Below are 17,245 nucleotides of genomic sequence, written 5' to 3'. Positions count from 1 at the left end.
CACCTCTCCAAGTCTTGCTATAGATCTTTTTGTGCCTAGGTGGGCATGCACCCTTTGATTTTTTTATTGGTTGTTCAATGCATTTTATACTTGTCTCTTCATATCTTATGCATTTGAGCTTGGATTTTCAATCCTTTTGTTTTGGATCTATCTCATAATTGTTGACAAATTGACATGTCACTCATACTTTTTGGTGTTTTGAGGGGACATCTTTATATCTTGTCATTACTAAGACAAATTTTTATGTATTTTTTTCTTATTTTTGTTTAACATAATCTTCTAAATCACATTTGACAAAATATAGATGCTCAAAATTGGCTAGCACTTGCTATGCAAGTTTCTCATTATGATTGAAGCATCACTTTGTAAATTGTAATTATTCTTCTACATTTTCCTTATTGTATTAATCATATGTCAACATCATGTGATTTTTCATCAAATGAACATTAATTTTTTTAATTTATTGGTAATATGTGTCCCTGATTTGAATCATATTCTATCGATTTGACTTAATCAATCAAGTTCTAAATAAATAATTTGTATCAAGTTTAATCTATCAATTTCATCAAAATTGCTTAAACTCAATCATTTGTCTTCTTCTTTGGTAAACAATTATTAATTTGCCCTAAGTCCTAGTCTTGATAAAATAAATATCATAATATTTATCTATTTTTCCTAACTCTCACATTTAGTTTATTCCTATTATTTAATTCACTAATTTTGAGTTTCTAGAATTCTCAAATTGCCAAATTCCCAATTTCTAATTTGTGAGAAAATATTGAAATTTGAATTAAATTTAATCTCTCATATCTCCTCATGAGGTTCATTTCCTACTAATTAGCCTCCACATATTCTCTAGCATCCAAATTTCTTTAACTTTCCCTTCACATTTTCCTATTTATTTAGCCGATCTATTTACCATCTAGTTTCCTTGATTTGTGTATACAAAAACACATTTCAATCTTTGCATAGTTATAAAACATTTTGAAATCACTTACATTTGCTAATTTTGTGGTTTCTTACTACTACTTTACAAAATGAGCTTATTTTATTTCTTTTTTTATCCACATCTTTCAAATTCTATCATTATTATGGTCATTTAGTTTTCATCAGTAAGGGCAAATTCATCACATCAAGTACATATCAAGTCTTGCATAAGAAAGAAAGGACATTGAAGTCTAATTGATGGATTTTTATTATGTTTTTGCATATTTTACATATTCATTCTCAATTGCTTTAATTTAAGGTTAGAATCTTGTCTTGTATGCATTTAGGATGTGTGGTTGCTCTAGCATGCAATGATTCACAATTTTCTAGTCTTGTGGCTCAAGTAAACTAATAATCATGGAATATGGGTTAAGTACTTTGACTCAAAAACCACATAGTTGAATCCTCATAGAAATATCATAACTTCACTTGTTGTGGAAAATATATCCTACAATTGTTGAGCTAAAGGATCTCTATAATGAATGGTTCATAAGACAAAGTGGTTGAAAATGTTTTTAAAGTAGATTAGAAAGTTAAGTGGGCTCAACATTGGAGGAAAACCTATGGTTAAGAATGATTGAGTTGGAGCATTACTTGGATGGGTGATCTCTTGGGAAGACTTGATGCTTCACCCATGTGAGCATCACCTAGATACAATAGGTGTTAATTTTTCCATTCATTCTCATGAGAGGTGGGACTTTACAAACCACTAGTCATGAAATATGGGAACTAATGTGTTTAGTAGAAAGCTACATAGTTGAATCCTAATTGAAATATCATAGAAATAGACCAATCCAAACAAAATGCAAAAGAAAAGAATCGTAAAAAACTGTGATGCTCAACCTAACAAATAATAGAACCAAGTAAATCATGCCTATATTGATGGTGTGTCTTTCTATTTGAATAAATATTGTTTTGTATATGGCTCCTTATATAAGTATGACAACATGAAATAATAATAACCTACTTAAATTTGACAATAATCACCTTCCTTATCAAATTAGATCTTTGTATACAATAGAAGATAAGTTTATTAAAAAATAAGAAAATAAATAATGGTTTCATGTGTGTCTTTTGTCAAGTTTTGATTTGTCCAATAAAACTTATATTTTTATAAATTAATTTAATATGAGTTTTGTCCAAGTTATTTTTTAAAAGATTAAGTACATACATAAAAGGAGCCAAAATTTCCAAAGACTACAATTTATATAGAGAAACATGACTAACACCTAGAACTAATAGAAAATTCTACTAAGATATGACCCAACATAGTTAGTTACAAGCTATGAAAAGGAATAAAAAAAAAAAGACAAGGCCCAAATAAAAATTAATAAGTTCTAATGAGAGTAGGGTTATTACAAACTGCTAGTCATTAAATATGGGTTAATGAGTTTGACTAAAAGCTACATAGTTGAATCCTAATAGGAATATCAAAAAAATAGGTCAATCCAAAAAAAAGTGCAAAAATATACATTGCTCATCTCAAAACTAGCATAACCATGTCACTCATGCCTACATTGATGGTTTGTCTTTCCATTGATTTTTATTTTTGTATATAGTTCCTTATATTATAGGCAAGACAACATGGAATAATAATAGCCTAGCAACTAAATTGACTTTGAGAGTAATTGTCTTCCTTATCCATTTGGATTTTTGTATACTGATTTAAGATAAGTGTATAAAAAATAGCTTCATTCATTCTCATGAGAGATGGGTTCTTACAAATCACTATTCATAAAATATAGGTTGACAAGTTTGAATTGAAGCTACATAAATGAATCCTAATTTAACAATATCAAAAAAATAGGTCAATCCAAAAAAATGCAAAAGAAAAAAAAATGTAAACAAACACACCAGGCTCAAGCCAACAAATGATAGAACCAAGTCAATCCTACTCACATTGATGGCTTCTCTTGCCATTAACTTTTTTTTCTATACATGGTTCCTTATATAGGTAAGATAACATGAAATAACAACAATAATAATAGCCTTGCAATAAAATTGACTTTGGGAATAATCGTCGTCATTATCCATTTGGATCTTGGTATGTAATAGAAGATAAGTGTATTAGAAATAGTTCCATTCATTTTCATGACAGGTAGATTCTTATAAGCCGCTAGTCATGAAATATGGGTTAATGAGTTTGACTTAAAAGCTACATAGTCAAAACCCAATACCAATATCAAAAAAATAGGCCAATTTAAAATTTAAAAAATACACACCTCAACCTAACAAATCAAATAACCAAGTCAATCATACATATATTGATTATGTGTCTTGCCATTGACATCATATATATATATATATACATGTATGTGTACAAATAAAATAACCAAGTCAATCATACACATGTTGACGGTATGTCTTGCCATTGACATCACATGCATACATACATACATACACACACACACACACACACACACACACACACACACACACACACACACACACATATATATGCATATATACACATATACATCTATATATACATGTATATGTATATACATGTATGTGTGTATATATGTATATGTATATGTGTATGTGTATGTGTATGTATGTATATGTATATGTGTGTGTGTGTGTGTGTATGTATATATGTATGTATATGAATATATGTATATGTATATATGTATATATATGATATATATACATATGCATATATACACATATATACATGAGTTTGACTTAAAAGAGACATAGTTAAAATTTGATACCAATATCAAAAAAAGAGGCTAATTTATAATTTAGAAAATAGACTCCTCAACCCAACAAATAAAATAACCAAGTCAATCATGCATATATCGATGGTGTGTCTTGCCATTAACATCACACACACACACACACACACACACACACACACACACACACACCTACCTAGCAATAAATATGACTTTGACAACACTAATCATGCAATAGAAGATAAGTGTATACAAAAAATGATAATATATAATGAATAATGTTTCCATGTTAATCTTTATGTCAACTTTTCATTTGCCTGACATAATCTTATACTGACATTATATTTTTTTATGAATTAATTTTGTCCTTATTTAAAAAAAAATTAAAGTACATATATAAAAGAAGTGAGAAACTCCAAAGACTACAATTTAGAGGTAGGGAAACATGACTACCACCTAACTAAATAAAAAATGTACTAAGATAAGACCAAGCATAATTAAATATAAACTATGAAAAAGAACTCAAAAAATAGATAAATCCTAAACAAAAAGTGTGAACATTTTAGACCATCGATATACAAATATAATATATGTGACATTGAAGATGATATATACTATTGTCTGTTTATTAATGAGATATAATGTTGTCATACTTTTGTCTATGTAGAAATTAGAATATACATTTATATGATTTTAGAATTAATTAGTTTTTCTTTTAATTTAATTAAAAATTTAATATACAATGGTGGGTCACCTTGTCATGTAGTGGTGTTGTGGTTGCATTGTTAATGGTGTAACCAACAATGTGAATGTTGATTGAGCCCACCTAGGTTGTCGTATTGGTGGAGATAAGGACATGATTGGGCCCACCGAGGTTGTTGTCCTCAAGGAGATAAGGACAGTGTTAATATTGATGGATCATTGTACATGAAAGGAGATGGAGACTAAGGTATTCATGCCGAATGGCATTCAAGTCAATGGAGATGGAGGAGTTAATGGAGTTAATGCATGTTCAGCTCTGAGACTGTCGTTGGGCTAGTAGTTCTCACAGACCTTGTTGGGAGTGTGTTCGAACTTGAAGTTCTTGTTGTGATTTTGTGCTCACATGTCTTGGGTGTTGGATTTGGGGTTGAGGTCCCCCAAATTTGTGGCTTTACTAGTTTGTAGCTCTAGTCAAAAGTGATAAATTACCAATAAAAAACAAATGTTATAATTTATGCATATAGACTGTCACCCTACAGAGGAATGCCTTAAGATAGAATACTGGGATCCATAATTTTTACAATCAACTTGTATAGAGACAAAGAGTGTAGACTATAAAGATAAGAAAAAGAATCATTTGTAAAGGACGTAAATAAAGAATAACAAAGAATAAAAAATAAAATAAAGTGTTTTACTTGATTGGGAATCAATTAATAATAGAAAAAGGTATTAAAACACAATCAATGCATCATATGAACTTAAGCATGCTTAAGATGATGGGCACTAGCTAATGCACCAAAGACAAAATAAAGTCAAACATGTTTTTTGTTCAAATTCACAAACCATAGTGAAAAATTTTGTTGTTTTCAATCACAAAATATGCAGATCATGAAGATCAAATGGTGAAAATTTAAAAGAAAAATCAGTGTGTTTTAGATTTTTTGAAATTTAGTCAATAGTACATTTAAAACACAATCAGTACATCATATGAACAAGTAAGCATGCTTAAAATGATGGGCACTGGCTAATGCACCAAAGACAAAATAAAGTCAAACATGTTTTTTGTTCAGATTCACGAAATTATAGTGAAACTTTTTGTTGTTTTCGATCACAAAATATGTAGATCATGAAGATCAAATGGTGAAATTTAAAAAAAAAAATCAGTATGTTTTAGATTTTTTGAAATTTTATCAGTAGTACATTTTGTAGAGAGAATAGCCATGACGAAAATGATGTATATGATCAAGTAAAACAATCCGAAATGAAAAGAACTATCTGAGAATGCCGTGCAACAATCTAGTCCTTACACTCCACAAAAGCATCCAACTTTATTAAGAGTCAAATAAAAAGAACGAGTGGTATCTTTGAAGTGGGTATGGAAGCAAAGGCGACATAGAAACAGAGGCGGCCATCTCATTTACAGTAGTTAGAATAACAAGAAATATTCTTCAACTGGCTAAGGAAGCAAAGGTGATTTTGAGAGGAGGCTCTCCTGAAATTCTTGATTTTCCAGAGTGTCGTAAAGAGGCCGCTCCTTGGTTTCTGGAAGGCCCAACACAAACAAACCGCTTATAATTATTGCAGCTCCAAATAGAGTGAAGGAAATTGCTGCATTATTGTGGCCAATCACAACAATTGCTGGACTCACAATCGCCCCTGCAAAGATGGCCTCTCTTACCATTGACATTGCCGAATTTCGAACACTGGATGGAAACAATTCCATGCAATAAACCAAAGTCAAATTAAACCCTGTTACCGCACTCAAAAAAGCTCCCACTTCAGCAACTATCTGTGCCCAATTCTTTGTGCTTGCACTTGAACTCGGAATATCTGGTATACCCAGTGAATAGAACACACAGAGAAAACAGAGCATGCCACTCATTAATGTCAACAGGAGAATTGATCTTCTACGCCCCGACTTGGCAACAAGAACAGTGGAAAAAATGGCTGCTGGAATCTCTGAGAGAGCGTTAAATGTGACACTGAGGTATAAATTGAAGTCCAAGCTTGCAACTCCAAATGGCATTCCGTAATAGACGAGCCCCATGCCTGAGCCCACCGCCATGATTGACATAAGCCTTCTCCGAGCCCATTTAGTAGTCCATAACTTTGATAAAGAAGACTCTGTTTGGCCCTCTGCAATGCAATCTTCTATCTCTACATTTCCTGGCAAAACTCTTCCATTGCTCTCTGCCATTTTTCTCAAACATTCAAGAGCCTCTGATGAATTTCCCCTGAGAAGTAGCCATCTGGGGGACTCCCGAGTGAAAAGGAGCAGCAACAGAGAATATGCCAGAGGAGTTATGGAGATGTAGATGTAAGTGCTTCTCCAGGAAAAGGAGTTCTTGGTAAGGTAGGCGAGGGCTGGAAGAGAGAGGAAGCCCAAGGTGAAGGAGAAGAAAGCAAGAAAACCAATGAGGCCTCTCCATCTGCGACCAACAAGCTCAGTGGAGAGAACCAGACAATAAGTTCCCATGGAGGATCTGGCAAAACCAGTGAGAGCTCGGAGGAAAGAGTAGACCCAAATGTTGGGCGAAACAGAGGTTAAGAAGCCCATCAATGAAAGTATCACAGTGGAAAGCACCAGAGTCCTCTTACGGCCCAACCATGAATCGGCCAATGGTCCTACTATTATACAACCTGCAAAAACCTCCATTGTTTTTAGATATTCAACATGTTTTTGCACTTCAAAGATCCTACTTTTACACTTTAAAAAACCCGACTCTGTTCTTGTTTGATACTTAAGAAGAGCCTTGAAATCCTTGGTAAGTGAATTAAAAACCTCCTTTTGTTTTTAGATATTCAACAAATTTTTCAACTTCAAAGATCCTACTTTAACAGTTTCAAAAACCCAACTTTGTTCTTGTTTGATGCTTAAGAAGAGCCTTGAAATCCTTACAAACTCACCCAGTAGCGATCCCATGAAGAAAAACAGGGAAGGAAAGCCCGCTTGGATGGTGTTGGCGCAGACAAGATTCCACTGTGAGATGACAGACACTTGTTTTCCTCTTTCCCACTCCCACAGTGATGGGTCCATCTCACAAATTGATGATTGTGCAGTGCATATTTCCGTTAAGTGACTGACATTGACATTATTAGTGCAGCGCCATGAAGGTTGGGCATCAGTGAAAATGGTGACAAAGGTGTGCTGAGCATCAAAAGCCCAAACCAAGGCAACAATCACCACTTGCAAAAACTGAGCTCGACCGAAACCCCCAACAAATGTTTCTATTATTTCGTCAATAGAAAACACGTTTTCCTGAGCTTGTTCATGTTGCACTTCATGGCTTAAGTCATCCATATAATTATGCTTCTGTTCCTCACAGGAGGATGGATCCATTGCAGGATATGTATGAAACTCAAGGGCCTTAATTCTATGAACTAAGCTCTTTGCAAGTTGGTAATGATTGGTTCATGCAATGATTCCATGAGCTCCTTTCATGTCTCCAAGTCCTTTTATAGACCTTTTTGTGCCTAGGTGGGCATGCACCCTTTGAGTTTTGTATTGGTTGTTCAATGCATTCTATACTCTCCTTTCATATATTTTGCATTTGAGCTCTTCAATTCTTAATCCATTTTTTAATTTTGAATCTATCTCATCATTGTTGACAAATTGACACGTCACTCGTATTTTTTGATGTCTTGAGGAGACACCTTTATATTATTAAGACTTTTAATGTATTTTTTTGTTATTTTTGTTTAACATAATGTTCTAAATCACATTCGACAAAATATAGATTCTCAAAATTGACTAGCACTTGCTATACAAGTTTTTCGTTATGATTGAAGCATCATTTGGTAAGCTCTAATTATTCTTCTACAATTTGCTTATGATATTGTATTTATCATATGTCAACATCATGTGATTTTTCATCAAATGAACATTATTTTTTTAGTTTATTAGTAATCTATATCCCTAATTTGTATCATATTCTATCAATTTGACCTAATCAATCAAGTTCTAAATAAATGATTTGTATCAAGTTTAATCTATCAATTTCACCAAAATTGATCAAACTCAATAATGTGTCTTCTTCTTTGGTAAACAACCATTAATTTACCCTAAGTCCTAGTCTTGATAAATAGATCTCATAATATTTATCTATTTTTCCTAACTCTCACATTCAATTTATTCCTGTTATTTAACTCACTAATTTTGAGTTTTTGGAATTCTCCAATTGCCAAATTCCCAATTTCTAATTTATGAGAAGCTACTGAAATTTGAATTAAATTAAATCTCTCAAATTTCCTCATGGGGTTCATTTCCTACTAATTAGCCTTCACCTATTGTCTAGCATCCAAGCTTCTTAAACTTTCCCTGCACATTTTCCTATTTATTTAGCCAATCTCTTTCCCTTCCAATTTCCTTGATTTGTGCATACTAAAACATTTTCAATCTTTTCATAGTTATGAAACATTTTGAAATCACTTACATTTACTAATTTGGTGATTTCTTACCTCTAAATTACAAAATGAGCTTATTTTATTTCATTATTTTATCTACCTCTTTCGAATGTTATCATTACTATGGTCATTTAGTTTTCATTGATAAGTGCAAATTCATCACATGAGGTACATATCAAGTCTTGCAAAAGACAGAAAGGACATTGAAGTCTAAGTAAATATGTTTTTGCATATTTTACATATTCATTCTCAATTGCTTTAATTTAAGGTTAGAATCTTGTCTTGTATGCATTTAGGATATGCGGTTTCTCTAGCATGCAATGATTCACAATTTTATGGTCTTGTGGTTCAAGTAAACTAATAATCATGAAATATGGGTTAAGTAGTTTGACTCAAAAATCTCCTACAATTGTTGAACTAAAGGGTCTCTATAATGAATGGTTCATAAGACAAAATGCTAGCATATGTTTTTCAAGTAGATTAGAAAGTTAAGTGGGCTCAACCTTGGAGGAAACTTTGTGATTAAGAATGCTTGAGTTGGAGCATTACTTGGATGGGTGATCTCTTGGGAAGACTTGATGCTTCACCCACATGAGCTTCACCTAGATACAATAAGTGTTAATTACTCAATTCATTCTCATGAGAGGTGCAACTTTACAAACCACTAGTCATGAAATATGGGAACTACTGTGTTTAGTTGAAAGCTACATAGTTGGATCCTAATAGAAATATCATAGAAATTGGCCAATCCAAAAAAAAATGCAAAAAAAAAAAAATTCATAAACAAATATGATGCTTGCTCAACCTAACAAATAATAGAACCAAGTCAATCATGCATACATTGATGGTGTGTCTTTGTATTTGAATAAATTTTATTTTGTATATGGCTCCTTATATGGGAAAGACAACATGAAATAATAATAAGCTACTTGAATTTGACAATAATCACCTTCCTTATCGATTTAGATCTTTGTATAAAATACACGATAAGATTATTAAAAAATATGAAAATGAATAATGGTTTCACATGTATCTTTTGTCAAGTTTTCATTTGTCCAACAAAAAATTATATTATGTACAAGTTATTTTTTTAAAGATTAAGTACATACATAGAAGGAGCCAAAAATTCCAAAGAGTGCAATTTATATAGAGAAACATGACTAATACCTAACTAAGAGAAAATCCCACTAAGATATGACCTACCATAGTTAGTTACAAGCTATGAAAAGGAATTGAAAAAATAGACAAGGCCCAAATAAAAATTGATAAGTTCTAATAAGAGATGGGTTATTACAAACCGCTAGTTATTAAATATGGGTTAATGAGTTTGACTAAAAGCTACATAGCTAAATCATAATAGGAATGTCAAAAAAATGGGCTAATCCAAAAAAAAGTGCAAAAGAATACATTACTCATCTCAAAAACTAACATAACCCTATCACTCATGCCTACATTGATGGTTTGTCTTTCCGTTGAATTTTATTTTTGCATATAGTTCCTTATATTATAGGAAAGAAAACATGAAATAATAATAGCCTAGCAACTAAATTGACTTTGAGAGTAATTGTCATCCTTATCCATTTGGATTTTTGTATAGTGATCAAAGATAAGTGTATAAAAATAGCTTCATTCATTGTCATGAGAGATGGGTTCTTACAAACCACTAGTAATGAAATATGGGTTGAAAAGTTTGACTTGAAAGCTACAAAAATGAATCCTTATAACAATATTAAAAAAATAGGTCTATCCAAAAAAAATTGTAAACAAACACACTGCTCAAGCCAAGAAATGATAGAACCAAGTCAATCCTACTCACATTGATGGCTTGTCTTGTCATTGACTCTTTTTTTTGTAAATATGGTTCCTTATATAGGTAAGGTAACATGAAATAACAATAATAATAATAGCCTTGCAATAAAATTGACTTTGAAAATAATTGTTGTCATTATCCATTTGGATCTTTGTATGCAATAGAAGATAAGTGTATTAGAAATAGTTCCATTCATTTTCATGAGAGGTAGATTCTTATAAGCCACTAGTCATGAAATATGGGTTAATGAGTTTGACTTAAAAGCTACATGGTCAAAACATGATACCAATATCAGAACAATAGGCCAATCTAAAATTAACAATGCACTCCTCAACTCAACGAATAAAATAACCAAGTCATGCATATATTGATGGTGTGTCTTGCCACACACACACACACACACACACACAAAGATATATATATATATATATATATAGAAAACATACACCTAGCAAAAAAATTGACTTTGACAATAATCATGCAATAGAAGATAAGTGCATACAAAAAATGGAAATATATAATGAATAATGTTTCTCAACTTTTCATTTGCCTGACATAATGTTATACTTGCATTATATTTTTTATGAATTAATTTAATATTAATTTTGTCCTTAGTTTTTTAAATTTTAAGTACATATATAAAAGAAGTGAGAAATTCCAAAGACTATGATTTAGATAGGGAAACATGGTTACCACCTAACTAAACAAAAAAAAAAAGTTGTAAGATAAGACCAAGCATAATTAATTATAAACTATGAAAAGGAACTCGAAAAATAGATAAATTCTAAACAAAAAGTGTGAACATTTTATAACATCAATATACAAATATAATATATGTGACATTGAAGATGATATACTATTGTCAAATATTGATAAGATACAATGCTATCATTCTTTTGTCTATGTAGAAATTAGAATATATAGTTTATATGATTTTAGAACTAATTAGAAAAAATACAAAGTAACTATATTTTTTTAATTTGATGAAAAGATTAATATACTATGGGGGGTCACCTTGTCATGTAGTGGTGTTGTGGTTATTGTTAATAGTGCAACCAACAATGTAAATGTTGACTAGGCCCACCTAGGTTGTCGTGCTCATGGAGATAAGGACATGATTGGGCCCACCTAGGTTGTCATCCTCATGGAGATAAGGGCACTGTTAATGTTGATGGATTGGTGCACATGAAAGGAGATGGAGACTACGGTATTCATGTGGAATGGCGTTCAAGTCGATAGAGATGGAGAAGTTAATGGAGTTAATGCATGTTTAGCTCTTAGACTTAGTTGGGCTAGTAGTTCTCACAAATCTTGTTGGGAGTGTGTTGGTTGTGTTCCTCGAACTTGAAGTTCCTGTTGAGATTTTCTGCTCACATGTCTTGGGTGTTGGATTTGGGGATGAGGTACCCCAAATTTGTGGCTTTACTGGTTGATATCTATAGTCAAAAGTGAAATATTACTAATCAAAAACAAATACTGTAATTTATACATATAGATTGTCACCCAACATAAGAATGTCTTAAGATAGAAGAATGTGATCCATAATTTTTACAATCAATAAGTACAGCGACAGAGTGTAGACTATAAAAATAGAATAAAAACTAAAAATAGAAAATAAAATAAAATATTTACTTATTGAGAATCAATTAATAATAGAAAAAAGAAAGTATTAAAACACAATCAGTGTACTTTATGAACTTAAAGCATGCCTAAAATGATGTATATGATCCAGTAAAACAATCCGAAATGAAAACAAGTATCTGAGAATGCCGTCCTTACACTACACAAAAGCACCCAACTGTCAAATAAAAAGAACGAGTGGACTGTGGTATCCTTGAAGTGGGTATGGAAGCAAAGGCGACGTAGAAACAGAGGCAGACATCTTATTTACAGTAGTTAGATAGAAATAACAAGTAATATTCTTGAACTGGCTATGGAAGCAAAGGTGATTTTGAGAGGAGGCTCTCCTGAAATTCTTGATTTTCCAGAGTGTCGTAAAGAGGCCGATCCTTGGTTTCTGGAAGGCCCAACACAAACAAACCGCTTACAATTATTGCAGCTCCAAATAGAGCGAAGGAAATTGCTGCATTATTGTGGCCAATCACAACAATTGCTGGACTCACAGTTGCCCCTGCAAAGATGGCCTCTCTTACCATTGACATGGCCGAGTTTCGAACACTGGACGGAAACAATTCCATGCAATAAACCAACATCAAATCAAACCCTGTTACCGCACTCAGAAAAGCTCCTACTTCAGCAACGATCTGTGCCCAATTCTTTGTGCTTGCACTTGAACTGGGAATATCTGGTGTACCCAGTGAATAGAACACGCAGAGGAAACAGAGCATGCCACTCATTAATGTCAACAGGAGAATTGATCTTCTACGCCCTGACTTGGCAACAAGAAAAGTGGAAAAAATGGCTGCTGGAATCTCTGAGAGAGCGTTAAATGTGACACTGAGGTATAAATTGAAGTCCAAGCTTGCAACTCCAAATGGCATTCCGTAATAGATGAGCCCCATGCCTGAGGCCACCGCCATGATTGACATAAGCCTTCTCCGAGCCCATTTAGTAGTCCATAACAATGATAAAGAAGACTCTGTTTGGCCCTCTGCAATGCAATCTTCTATTGCTATATTTTCTGGCAAAGCTCTTCCATTCCTCTCTGCCATTTTTCTCAAACATTCAAGAGCCTCTGATGAATTTCCCCTGAGAAGTAGCCATCTGGGGGACTCCCAAGTGAAAAGGAGCAGCAACAGAGAATATGCCAGAGGAGTTATGGAGATGTAGATGTAAGTGCTTCTCCAGGAAAAGGAGTTCTTGGTAAGGTAGGCGAGGGCTGGAAGAGAGAGGAAGCCCAGGGTGAAGGAGAAGAAAGCAAGAAAACCAATGAGGCCTCTCCATCTGCGACCAACAAGCTCAGTAGAGAGAACCAGACAATAAGTTCCCATGGAGGATCTGGCAAAACCAGTGAGAGCTCGTAGGAAAGAGTAGACCCAAATGTTGGGCGAAACAGAGGTTAAGAAGCCCATCAATGAAAGTATCACAGTGGAAAGCACCAGAGTCTTCTTACGGCCCAACCATGAATCAGCCAATGGTCCTACTATTATACAACCTGCAAAAACCTCCATTGTTTTTAGATATTCAACATGTTTTTGCACTTCAAAGATCCTACTTCTACACTTCAAAGATCCTACTTTTCCACTTCAAAACCCGACTCTGTTCTTGCTTGATACTTAAGAAGAGCCTTGAAATCCTTGGTAAGTGAATTGAAAACCTCCTTTTGTTTTTAGATATTCAACAAGTTTTTGCACTTCAGAGATCCTACTTTTAGACTTTTTAAAACCTGACTCTGTTCTTATTTGATACTTAAGAAGAGCCTTGAAATCCTTAAAAACTCACCCAGTAGCGATCCCATGAAGAAAAACAGGGAAGGAAAGCCCGCTTGGATGGTGTTGGCGCAGACAAGATTCCACTGTGAGATGACAGACACTTGTTTTCCTCTTTCCCACTCCCACAGTGATGGGTCCATCTCACATATTGATGATTGTGCAGTGCATATTTCTGTTAAGTGACTGACATTGACATTATTAGTGCAGTGCCATGAAGGTTGGGCATCAGTGAAAATGGTGACAAAGGTGTGCTGAGCATCAAAAGCCCAAACCAAGGCAACAATCACCACCTGTAAAAACTGAGCTCGACCGAAACCCCCAACATATGTTTCTATTATTTCGTCAATAGAAAACATGTTTTCCTGAGCTTGTTCATGTTGCACTTCATGGCTTAAATCATCCATATAATTATGCTTCTGTTCTTCACAGGAGGATGGATCCATTGCAGGATATGTATGAAACTCAAGGGCCTTAATTCTATGAACTAAGCTCTTTGCAAGTTGGTAATGATTGGTTCATGCAATGATAACATACAAGGAAAGCCACATAAAAATGTTGGCAATGAATAGACTCTGAAAAAAATAGCCGTCTTGGTACGCTTTGATTTTTGTGAGGAACTCAAGATAATGTCAATTTCTTCCAAGGTTTTTGCTTTCCACCTGTCTATTGTTTCGAGTTAAATGAATTCAATGTTCATTAATAGGACGCATTTAAGTGTTATGGTGGGCTGTTCTTTTCACCTTTTTATTGTGGATTGTCCATAAAAAAGATTCCTTGCTTTTTTTGTCGGGTATATCAAATGGAGTGGAATTCATGAGTAGTAACTTTCTGTCATGTTTCAGAAGTATTCAAAACATTTCAAGAACAATTTAGCAGCGCAGAAGTCTCCTCTGTTCAATCCAAACAGATTCTGTGGCGCTTTCTCAGCAATAGAATGTTTGTTTGTTTTTATTCTCTGGTATGAATTGGTGTGAAGAATTGTGGAGAATTGATCTCCTCGATATCTTATCTTATTCTGCATATTGATTTATTTTTATTTTTGTATTGTGTGTTTGAAATTTGTCATCCGGGGGTTTTTTCGCTCTATTAGGGTTTCTTGCTTCATGCGAACTTTCAGTTTTTTATGTAAGGCTTTTCGTCTGAACTTTCCTTCTGTAAGCACCACTTGTCACACCGCATTTACTGCAGGAGTTTTTTAGGCTAGGATATAATGGCTCCGGCCAACAGTGAACCAATGGTTTCTAGTGTTCACGTGGCTGCTTCGATCTGCCATGGTGCTGCCTTAGAACAAACGCCCATGCAAGTTTGTCCCGAAAGTTTTTCACAAAGTAATCCTGACATTATCCGTCCTTTGTAAGAATTTGATATTGCATGTGATTGGTTAGAACAACACACCTTGATAAGTTATTTTGTGGGTAGGACTCCTCCTAAAGCTATGCTCTGAGAATGGGTTAACAAGAGCTAGACTCCTCATGGAGTCTGCCTTGACACTGTGCAAAACCTTACCAAAGGTTTTTTTTTTTCACTTTGCCAACCCGTCGCAAGTAGACGTGGTCTTTAACAATGGACCTTGGTCTGTGTGTTCTTCTTTGCTTGTTTTTCAAAAATGGTCACGAGACTTCACAGTCTCGAATGATAAAAAGCTTAGGGTTCCTGTGTGGGTCGAGTTCTAGGGTTACCCCTGCCATGCTGGCCTTTCATTGAGTCCATTGCCAAATCCCTTAGCAAAGTTGCCACCAAGGAGCCTGAGAATTGTTTTAATGCTCGCCCGCAACAACGCATTTGCATCGAGGTGGATCTTTCCAAGGATCTTAAGGATTCTGTGAAAATTCAGATTGGGACTCAAACCTTCTCCCAGAAGGTGCTTTATTTGAACCTCCCCAACACCTGTTATAGGTGCCAGTCCACAGAACACAAGATCAAGGACTACCCTCTGGCTATGCCTAGGGTCAAGCCCACACCTAAAGAAGCGCCTATCAAGCAGACCGGAGGGAATAAAGAAGAATGGGTTACTGTTGGGCATAAGGGCAAGGCTTCCTCGAATCCCTTGCCTCCCAAGCAATCATATGTTGCAGTCGTCGCGGTTCCTCCTATCCCCACAGGAGCGTCAATTCCAGCTAGCGTAGGGACGCAAGTGGTGAACAAAGGAACTAATCCTGGAGTTTCGCAGGTTTCAACCCTACAAGCACGCAGGGGATAAAGACAACCATTAGGGCTTCTACCTTGGTTGGGGTGTGTACTCCTCTTACTGCTTCTTCCATAGCACCACTAGAGACGTGGCGTTCTCGTAGTCCTCCTAGACGTGCAAAGATACCAGAGGTGAAACATCAAGCTATAAGTCTAGAGGATTTTTCGTCTGACTTCAACCATGTTTCTACCTTCTTGCAGAATAGCTACTCCTCTCTTGAGGACAAAGATGATATGGAAGAGTTCTCATGAAATTCCTTTCATGGAATGTTCGAGGTCTCACTGACCTCCCTAGAAAGTACTATGTTTGAGATGTTTGTCATAGACTTGGTAATTTAGATTTTCTCTATCTGCAAGAAGTTAAAATTTTTGGTTTCATGCTTTCTTCGGCATGGTGTGTAATTTGGCAGGATGGTGTGATGTTTTCTTCCCAGCACGAAGCTAGCCAAGGTGGTGTAGTTACTCTCCTATCACCTCACCTTCATTCTGCTATTATTTCACACGGTTCTGACCCCACACATAGAATTATTTGGCTTTTGTTTTTCATTAACAATCATTCTTTTGGAATCATTAATGTTTATGCTTCCAATGATGCTATGGAAAGATCCCAAATGTGGGCCTAGCTGGCTGACAACTTGCCTCTAGCTACTTGGGTCATGTGTGGGGACTTTAATATGGTTGAAGTGGCCTCTAACAAAGACGACATTCTACCTTTTCGCTAGATAGATGGGGAAAGACAAGCCTGGTTTTACATGCGCAATAAATTGGGCCTTTTGAATCCCAATACCAACCGCCGCCAAGATAGTGGAGTTTGGCACACTTGGTCCAACTTTTGAGCTAGCTCTTACCACATATTAAAATGCCTCGATCGTGCTATGATCACTGCGCAATCTTTTTTTCTCTTTTTCTGAAGATCGAGATCTACCTGTCATTCCCCTGCCAGATGTGACATTATCTGACCACTATCCCATTTATTTTGTCATTTCTTGGCAAACAGCTATCCTGAAGGTGGCCAAGTCTCAGTTCTTCCTCAACACGTTTGTGCTGATGCATGCTTCCACCATTTCGCACATCCTGCGTGTCTG

At 34.8% G+C, this 17,245-nt stretch overlaps 2 protein-coding genes across 2 annotated transcripts; both read right to left on the bottom strand.

Moving 5' to 3' along the window:
* Positions 1-5,670: 5,670 nt before the first annotated feature.
* Positions 5,671-7,787, bottom strand: LOC149529339 (organic cation/carnitine transporter 3-like). The gene is made up of 2 exons (XM_089811088.1): positions 7,275-7,787; positions 5,671-7,007 (listed from the first exon to the last, which is right to left on the bottom strand). Exons 1-2 carry the CDS (start codon positions 7,705-7,707, stop codon positions 5,824-5,826), a joined length of 1,617 nt encoding a protein of 538 aa, XP_089667214.1. The 5' UTR covers positions 7,708-7,787; the 3' UTR covers positions 5,671-5,823.
* A 4,653-nt stretch (positions 7,788-12,440) lies between these two features.
* On the bottom strand, positions 12,441-14,528 carry LOC149529338 (organic cation/carnitine transporter 3-like). Its single transcript, XM_089810377.1, has 2 exons — positions 13,984-14,528; positions 12,441-13,696 (listed from the first exon to the last, which is right to left on the bottom strand). The coding sequence occupies exons 1-2, from the start codon at positions 14,414-14,416 to the stop codon at positions 12,513-12,515; spliced, it is 1,617 nt and encodes a 538-aa protein (XP_089666503.1). The 5' UTR covers positions 14,417-14,528; the 3' UTR covers positions 12,441-12,512.
* Between the last annotated feature and the right edge of the window lie 2,717 nt (positions 14,529-17,245).

Source organism: Cupressus sempervirens, chromosome 11 (genome assembly GCF_028749045.1).
Source record: "Cupressus sempervirens isolate cs-2001-9-10 chromosome 11, ASM2874904v1, whole genome shotgun sequence".
Lineage (NCBI taxonomy): Eukaryota > Viridiplantae > Streptophyta > Pinopsida > Cupressales > Cupressaceae > Cupressus > Cupressus sempervirens.
This window is presented reverse-complemented; position numbering and strand designations above follow the sequence as displayed.

Excerpts from the sequence above, each read along its gene's own strand:
- LOC149529339 (XM_089811088.1), bottom strand. The coding sequence starts at position 7,707 with ATGGATCCATCCTCCTGTGAGGAACAGAAGCATAATTATATGGATGAC. Across the intron at positions 7,008-7,274 it reads CTTCATGGGATCGCTACTGG|GTTGTATAATAGTAGGACCA; the intron begins GTGAGTTTGTAA and ends AGGTTTTTGCAG.
- LOC149529338 (XM_089810377.1), bottom strand. The coding sequence starts at position 14,416 with ATGGATCCATCCTCCTGTGAAGAACAGAAGCATAATTATATGGATGAT. Across the intron at positions 13,697-13,983 it reads CTTCATGGGATCGCTACTGG|GTTGTATAATAGTAGGACCA; the intron begins GTGAGTTTTTAA and ends AGGTTTTTGCAG.